At 37.4% G+C, this 8,724-nt stretch overlaps 1 protein-coding gene across 6 annotated transcripts; it reads left to right on the forward strand.

Annotated features, from left to right (window-relative positions):
• The first annotated feature begins 463 nt into the window (after nucleotides 1–463).
• LOC118051030 (protein EMBRYONIC FLOWER 1) lies at nucleotides 464–7,948 on the forward strand. 6 transcript variants are annotated; one of them, XM_035061536.2, is made up of 7 exons: nucleotides 464–748; nucleotides 1,682–1,888; nucleotides 2,443–2,870; nucleotides 2,979–3,092; nucleotides 3,223–4,706; nucleotides 5,343–7,109; nucleotides 7,234–7,948. In XM_035061536.2, exons 2-6 carry the CDS (start codon nucleotides 1,731–1,733, stop codon nucleotides 7,086–7,088), a joined length of 3,930 nt encoding a protein of 1,309 aa, XP_034917427.1. In that variant the 5' UTR covers nucleotides 464–748; nucleotides 1,682–1,730; the 3' UTR covers nucleotides 7,089–7,109; nucleotides 7,234–7,948. The 6 variants fall into 6 exon arrangements, with proteins under 6 accessions (XP_034917427.1, XP_034917426.1, XP_073262402.1 ...); XM_035061535.2 differs by having other exon boundaries at nucleotides 1,713–1,888; XM_073406301.1 differs by having other exon boundaries at nucleotides 464–1,888.
• The last annotated feature ends 776 nt before the right edge of the window (nucleotides 7,949–8,724 follow it).

Raw genomic sequence — 8,724 nt, forward strand, 5'->3', positions numbered from 1 at the left:
GGGTTTTTATGCTTTAAACCCAACCCCACTCTCCCTAGAGGGCAGTCCCCCACACACCCTAATCAGAAACCGCGTAGGTGCAGAAGGCATCTTTGATTCTAACTTGACAAGACAGGCACTGTTTATTTTATCCTATCTTTAACGGAGCGTGGACATGACGCGATGGGAAATAGTAAAAGCTCTTGCCATTGCCCATCTAGGGTTTTTTTTTTTTTTTTTTTTCTTCCTCGCTGTTTGCCCTTCATGAACCTCACAAAAGGCATAATGGATAGTGATAAGACCACACCTTCTTGACACGTGGATGCCTCCCATTGCTTAAGCCTCACTTTCTACAGTTTCTCTCTCAACCTTTTATCCCTTTCTCTCTCTCTCTCTCTACATATGTATTTATATATATATATGTCATGGATTGTATCATGTGCATGGCTATAACATGGCATGATCGTGAGCATTTTTTTATTACGAGATAAAACCTTGATCGAAGACAAAAGATAAAAACTCACTCCCTCTCTCTCCGTGTCTCCTTCTCTCTCTCTTGCTAAAGAATCGAAAACCTCTCTAAAAAGCAAGGGCTTTTAGAGCTTCGCAGTCTAATTCTACTCAATCACCTTCGAATCTCTTCTTGTAATTCATATGCTCTTCTTGGTGACCAAATGCTCTCTCTGGTGATACCACTTTTTGAGCTGGCCGTGAAGAATTGAAGTCTAGTTCATTCAATATCGGAGCCTTTTATTTCTAGTAAATAAAGGTGTGATTCTTACTCGAATTATTCATTTTTATCTTTCTGGGTCCTTTTTTTGTTGATGGTTTGTTGATCTGTGTGAGTTTTAGCTGTGGTTTAGCTTGTTTGTTAGTGTTATTTAGGTCATTTCACTGTTTGAGGTACGTCAAGTTTGTTCTTTTCTTTGTGTTTTATCATTTCGTTTCTATCTGGGGTGTGAATTTATTGATTTTTGTGATATTTCACGTGGGTTTTCTTGTGTGTTTTTGTGGTTTGTTGAATTTGTGTTGACTGTTCACCTATATTTATATGGTCAATTTCGGAGGAAATGAAACCCTAAAGGTCTCATTTTTTGAATTGATGTACGTGATTGTAACAGCTGACTTGGAGCTTTTAGAGGATGTCTTGAATTGGGTTTGTATTTTTTTTCTGTTTTAATTGAGAGATTAACGACTTCAATTCTTGAGTTAATACTGTTAGTCTTATGTAACCCTAATCTATTACTTGTCTCAATGGGGTTACATCTTGAATTAGTTTGTAATTGGAATGGAGGGGTTTAATTACATGTTTGATTATATTCTATGTGAAGCTTGGATATGGTAACTGAAGATTTATGTTTTTATGAGATGGAGATCTAGGGTTTTTCCAAGTTTTGCTTTGTGATATCTTGTAGCTGTTTTTGCAAGTCGTTATTTTATGTGCTTAATCACTTTGATGATAGCATTTTGATTTGTTACTTGATTTAGAATGGAATATAGAAGGAATATTTTGTTTTCAGTTTAAATTTTCTAATAATTATGAACAAACCCTAAGGTGTTTGTTTGGACTATCTCTTAAGATCTTTTGATCTACTTTGGAACTTTAATAGCTTGTTATTTTCATCCATGTTGTTTTAAATTGAATAATGTTGTAGTTTAGCATATGATAATATATCTCATTACTTGAGATTTGGGTTTGTAGGCATAAGAAATTTGTCATTTGAGCATTGCAGCATTGACTTTCTTGTACCATGGAAAGTACTGTCTTAGTGGAGAAGAATCATCCTTGTAGCCATTCAAAACTTGTATCCAAGGTGGAATCATCTATTAGGATTGATTCCATAACCATCGACCTGGACAATGTTGATGAGAAAATTGAGGCAGAAAAATGCTCACACTTTTCTATGCGGTAAGACTTGATCCTAGCTAATCATTAATTTGGCAGTATCCAACTTTAGTTTCTCATGCTACATGTTTTTGTTAAGCACCAGCATTTTCCTGCATGCGTTCTAGGGGAATGCTTGTCTGATTTTTGAGTTGTTATCACCATGCAATGCTTCTTTACATGTTCTTTTTTATGTTTTCTTTTCTTTTTTTTCATACTATATACTATCTCAGGCTTAACCTTTACACTTTTTTTTGTTTATGATTGAATATACTAGTGATGAGAACTAGCCAATAGGTTTTACTAACAAAGAAGTAGTTGGTTTAACAACAACGATAACTAAATCCTGGAATAATCCAGTGGGAACTGTGAACAAACTAGGAAGGCAAATTGCTACTTGCTAGTCTTAAGTATTGATTTCTGAAAGTGTACAACCGAACATTGACAGAAATATATAGTGCAGCATTAGATATTAGGAGTTTATTTCGTGCACAGTAAGTTTTCATGCGCTATCTCTTGTTGCTGCAAATGTTGTACTACTGAATCAACAAAAAAAACTTCTTATATTCTGAATGCAGTGGATATGTATCTGAGATTCGTAAACGAGACTGGAAGATGTGCTGGCCATTTGTGTCAGATGGTGACAGTAATAACTACGAGGAGCAAGCATGTCTGCTTCCTCCTTTACATGTTCCGAAATTCCGATTTTGGCGTTGTCAGAACTGTGTCTGGGAAGTTGGTGCCAAAGGCACTGCAAAATGTTATGGAACTGCTCTAAAATCATGCGGAGCTGAACTCAAATCCACCAACGTTTGTTCCCATGGACCAAACTTTGATGATGCTGCAATGCTACCATCTGATGTTCAGGAAGCCACAAATCAAGAAATTCCTGAAGGAAGTCAAGCTGATGTTTTTGCTAGTTTGAACAGTACCAGTAAATGTCATCATTCACTGTCCATTGATAAAAATGAAAAGAAGACTAAGGATGTGAATGGTTCCATCATAGGTATTTACATATATGCTAAGATCCAAGCTTTGTTCCTGTATCATATATTTTAACTGCTCTAAATCATAATAACCTTTTTTTTTATTTCTTTTTTTATCTGTTCTCCAGGGAAACATACGGGGTCAGAAGATAATTTGAAGCAGGAAAATCATAGACTGGCATGCGTAGTAACTGAAGTTGTTTCAAGCCCAATTCAGAAGGCAGATCATTCAGATGAAATAGGTAAATTTTCTGATTAACTTAATGTACAATAGAAGCAAAAAAACAGCTTAGCTGCCTAGAACTGAAAATCAAAATATTGCATAGCTTTTAACTTCCACTCTAATAATAGTGCTTCTGATTTCTGCAACAGTAGCTTTCAAGTCAATAGGTATTGACCTTTGTGAGTCAGGCTGTGGACATCATGAAGTTGCTGATGCTGAGTTTTCTGAAAACCTTAATTGCATGGTAAATAATGCTACTGGACTTTGTGAAGCAGGAAAAGAAACTTCCATAGATGATCAACACAAAGAGCTAATAGCTTGTGGTATATCTGGAGAAGTTGGTAGCATTGATGATGGGGCACTCAGTACTGCTAACAAGGATCCTGTGAGCCATCCTTCCCTGGAATTGGATGAGTATGATGATCCTTCATCTGAAAGTGCTGAGATCATGGTTGGTCATAATTCTCAGGATGTTCTTCATGAAAATTCAAGTGGTTTGCATCGTAGAAAAACTCGAAAGGTACGCTTGTTGACAGAATTGTTGTGTGAAAATGGGGATAGAGACACTGATAGCAGAACTCGGTTTTCTCTGCCCCATGCCTTTCCTGATGCATCTGCTGGAGTTGATAAGATTTCTGTTCTCCAAGGGGAGGTGGCTATCCAAGGCAAAGTTAGAAGGGGCTTGGGTCATAATAGTAAAAGAAAGTTGCCTCAGGATGAAGATTCAAGATCTCTGGAGATGAGGTCTCCCAATAAAGTTTGCAAAGAAGTTGGGATCTTAAAGAGAGATGGGGAAACTGCTGAACCCATTGTGGCTTCTGAATCAGAAGAAGATGCATCTGGTAGAATGGGTTTACAAACTGGCATCAAGATTCAGTGGGCCAAAAACAAAGTTGATAGAAGTCCCATTGTAAGTAAGAAGAAAAACAAAAAGGTACCAAGTTTTGATGAATGTTTGTCTCCAGACCCGTCCCAAGAAAATTTGCCACATGAAATTGGGGAGAAAAATGTAGATAATTCTAGGCCCATTGCTGTTGATGGTGTACTGGCCAAGTCAGTACACAATGCATTTATAGGCAGAGAGATGGACCTTTTCCCTTTGCCTGATCCAAGAATGGAGAAAAATGTTAGTGAGTATAAGAAGAAAGGAAAGATGCCTCAGTTTGATGATTATCAGGTTTCCCCTACTCCTTGGAATCATGACATTCTCAGAGAAGGTCCAGTGATTAGAAAAGATGTGGGGACAATAAATACTGGTGGACCTGTATTTTTTCCATTTCATTCAGCACAGGAGACATCCCTTGAAAAGGGGCTGGATCTTTCTCTTAACAGCTACAAGACTGCACAAAGCTATGATGGGAAACATATTCCACTGGTAGAAAATAGGCGAAGTTGTTTATTTACTTGGCAAGAAGGAACTTCCCAAATTCAGGCCACGAGGAAAGCTGAAAAAATTGAGCACGTGGGAAATATCAGTTTCACTTCTAAAATTGCCCAAGATGCACCTTTTGAGAAAGGACTACATAGTGATCCCAATACCAAGAGAACATCTTTTGAAATGCCCTTCCGCAGTGAGAAGCAGAAATACACCTCCCAGGTTGAAATTGGGGGTTGCTCTCTCATGCAGAAAAAGGTATGACCTTCTCTTTTCTTGCTTCTATTGTTGGAGATGCATGGTTTCACAGCGTAGAAGGGATTTTTTTTTTTTTATATATATATTTTGGGACCATTGTTTAATGCAATAGGAAAAGTCATGCAATTACAAGGTTGCATCTTTGAGCCCGGAGAGCCACCAATCCTAATGGTTGAAGGATAGGGACTGATTCCAAATTCTGCCAGGAACCAAATTCCCTCCCAAAACCTGACTTTGAAGAGACCATGGCAGCCTAATCATTTTTTTTCCAAGTTAAATAAACATTCAAACCTCCCATAGGGATCCAAAATCCCTTGTCTTTGCCATTGAGATTATTGCCTAAATGTTATATCATGGAATTCTTTTTTCTGGTTTTTTAATATGGCTTTTATGATTATGGGTGTTTCGTAGTTTTGAGCACAGGGTAGTTTGTAATTTAGCTTATAAAGCGGCCATCTTTTTTGGTACCTAGGCTCACATTAGAATCAATGATTCTTACAAATATGTGTGTGTGTGTGTGTGTGTGTGTGTATTTTGTTTATTTTTTTTTTCAAAACCATGTGGAATTAAACTGATTAAGTGCTGCTTCATAGTATGGCTTGTTTGGAGACTACAATATATTTCTCTTTGTTCCAGGACTTTTGTCACACTAAAGGCAATGAGGGAACCATTGGAATACTGGAGCATTCAGCTTTTCCAAGGAAAGATGTCAACCAAAGAGCAGACAAGGTGTGTGAACAGGGAGCTTTAGATGACATTCCAATGGAAATTGTAGAACTCATGGCAAAGAATCAGTATGAGAGGTGTCTTCCTGATGGTGAATACGAGAAATGCCAGTTAGAAACAACTAGTAGTTCAAGGAGGAGTCAGACAATAAATTTCAGTCAATTATATGGGCTTGGAGGATTAAGCTTATTTCATCAGGAAACTACTCGGAAACAGAACCCTCCAGCTAGAAGAAATGACATAATAAAGATTGGTGAAATGGCAGGACCAACTAAACAAAAGGAAGTGGATTTCTTTTCTCAAGCTGATCGAAACCCATTCAGCATGAGGCAACCAGAAAAAAGTCGTTCCCCTGTAGGGTTTGGGGCATTTCTACAACTTCAAGAGAAGCCATCCGGCAGATTCCAACATCCTGCTTCCAGTTATAACATACAAAACACTCCTCAAATTTGCAAACAGAGAGGGGAAGTGGTGGGGAATAGGTCTTGTCATACCAGGTTCCAGACCCCAGGAGCATGTAACACATGCCAGAGCATTCCGCAGCAAAGTAAGGAAGCAAATCAACTTTGGTCATCAATGATGCCAAATCACATGCCCTTTGTATATAGCATTCCTCCAAAGTGTGTGCCTCCATCTACCAATGTTGATGTGTTTCCTCATTCGCCTGGCACTGTGCTCAAGGAAAATATGAATGGGGATCGTGTTCTTAAGTTTCCAAACAAGACTGCCAACCTTGGAAAACAAAACAGGAATCTTGGTTCAGAAACGCTCCTCAGGGCACATGCAGAATACCCTTTTGCTGGAAAACATAATGGGATTGAGCTTAATCATAAGCCAATGGGGTCCTTAGAACTGTATTCTAATGAAACAATACCAGCTATGCACTTGCTCAGCCTCATGGATGCAGGAGTGCAGTCCAGTGCACCGATCAATATGGATGTAAACCCAAAGTACCTCAAGAGACCTGCCATTATTCACAATGCTGAACCAAAGGAGTTTTCTAGGCTGGACACTGGGGCATTTAAAGTCATTTCTACTGTGAAGCACCCACCACGTAATCATAATGGTAAAAATCAACTTGCAGAGAGTTCTCGTGACCTTATTCCTATCATGCAAACAACAGCTGGTGCATCTTCTTTGTCATCTCGACATGATAAACGTATTAGGAAGCCTGTTGATCTTCCCAGTCCAGTTATTCAATATAAAGAGAGGAGAAAAGGCTCTGATTCACGCACACAGAATAAAGCAAATAGGTCACAGACATCAGCAAATGGTAGTTTTGGCACCAACTGTGGATCCATTCCAGCTCATAGCATGCAGATAATGTCTTTTGGTGCTCCAGATCCTTCAGTGTTTTCATTGCCATTCCATGCATTGGAAAACCCAAACAAGCATAAGTTGAAGTCCCGAGATAACAATAGAATTGTTCACCCCCAAAAAAGCAGCTCTGAGACTGAAGTCTGCTGTGTGAACAGAAACCCTGCTGATTTTACCATACCGGAAGCTGGAAATATGTATATGATTGCAGGTGAAGCCCTTCGATTTGAAAAGGATGTTCCTTTTGCAAATGGATCTCACTCGCTTAAATTGGATGGGCACAAACGACAGAGGAAGCTTCCTGCTATGAAAGACCATAGACGACCTCCAATGTCATGATTGTCCGAAATTTCAATGCTGGTAGCTTTTTACAACCTGTATCATTTTCTGATTGATTAATTTTCATGTTTTGACTTAATGGACAAGTTAAATAGCTTTTTTCATAAAAGTTGCTTGTTTTCATGAATTTCTTATTTCATTTCAGCAGGTGCAGTCTTGCTTCCCGTGCCAGCTTCTGCAACATCAGAAAATGTCAAATGCCTTGTGAAGATCAGATAGCACCTGCTGAAATTGATATTAATTTTGGAACCACGAATCCATTTACTCCAGGTCTTGTTGAGTTCGAATCTCTGCAACTGAGTCATGGAAGCATGCTGAGTGATGATTGGGCGTGTATATACCTCATATGCCTCGAGATCCACAAGTAACTGTCTATGCATGTACTTTTGCATTTCAGTCGTATTTTGGTGTGACTACCCTGCAAGGTTCCAGAAAAGCCTGACCTTTCAAAAGGACCTCCTTCTACTCCACTGATGGCTTTTGGCTCCAGTCTTGATCAGGAAGTGGGAGTGGAAATAGGGAGAAGGGCATTAACAAGTATAATAATTGGACACCTCTTGCTGGAGATTACTAAGGTGTTCATCAAGTCAGCCATCGTCGGCTGTACTTCAGTGTTGTAATCTATAAGGTAAGAAAATTAAAGGGAGACTTGTAATCTTTTGGAACACAAGGGAAAGAGACAATGTGTTAAGAAGATTTGAGTTAGCTGGAAACAGACCATAGCAGATCATGGAGATAAATCATTCTGATTAAACCCTATAGACTGTTATTTGGTTTCAATCAAAGAAATTCTTAAGGATAGCTACTTGAGTAGTGCACCTTTTTAATATGTTTTTATGGGATTGATTTTTGTTCCAATACCAGCCAGAGCATCCTTCGAAAGGCTGAGGCCTTGTCTAAGACTCATGTTCAAGAATTAGGGTTGATTTTCTGGTGAATCACAGTTCCCTTCATCAAGTGGCTAAGCAGGAGCATGTTTGAGTGAACACTTCGGCCACCTGAATGGCTCTTAAAGATGTATTTTATACTGCAATTATAAAATGTCTTTTTTGGTAACTAGTAAAAAAAAAAAAAAAAAAAGAGAACGCTATAGCTCATGTTTTTGTCATTGTGTACAAGCTTGAATTCAGTGCTTCAATTTCTCATCTACTCAAATTTACTTTTAAAAAATATATTGATATGTTTATTTCAAGTCAGGGACCCTGCAGCTAGAGTTTTTAGTATTTAACTAGATCATTGGTAATTGATTTTTTTTTAATACAAACAAATATTCAATATTGATAACGTGTTTTCTAATAATTTTTTTAATCATAAATTAAAAATATAATGCATTCAATATATTATTTTTTTAAAAAAAATATTAAGATGGCGTATTGAATTGACTTGAGTTAACTTATTAAATATTTAACTCGAATAATGAGATCGTGAAAACTGTACAGAAATTGAATTAAAATAAATTATGAAATTCAATTTATAATCAATGTAATGTTTAAGAATAAAATTAAAAAATATATTAAATAAAAAAACAAAAAAAACAAGTCAACTTGAACTAACTTGTTAAATTTGAGATTTAAATCATGAGACCGAGATAACTTTATGAAAAACAAAAATAAATTGAAGTTTTATTTCTAACAAA

The sequence above is a fragment of the Populus alba genome, chromosome 18 (assembly GCF_005239225.2).
Source record: "Populus alba chromosome 18, ASM523922v2, whole genome shotgun sequence".
Classification (NCBI taxonomy): domain Eukaryota; kingdom Viridiplantae; phylum Streptophyta; class Magnoliopsida; order Malpighiales; family Salicaceae; genus Populus; species Populus alba.

What these genes read in the sequence shown, in the direction of transcription:
- LOC118051030 (XM_073406301.1), top strand. Translation starts at nt 1,731, where the DNA reads ATGGAAAGTACTGTCTTAGTGGAGAAGAATCATCCTTGTAGCCATTCA. An exon ending in AGATCATTCAGATGAAATAG is followed by an intron (nt 3,093 to 3,222) that starts GTAAATTTTCTG and finishes TTTCTGCAACAG; the next exon opens with TAGCTTTCAAGTCAATAGGT. An exon ending in GCTCTCTCATGCAGAAAAAG is followed by an intron (nt 4,707 to 5,342) that starts GTATGACCTTCT and finishes TCTTTGTTCCAG; the next exon opens with GACTTTTGTCACACTAAAGG.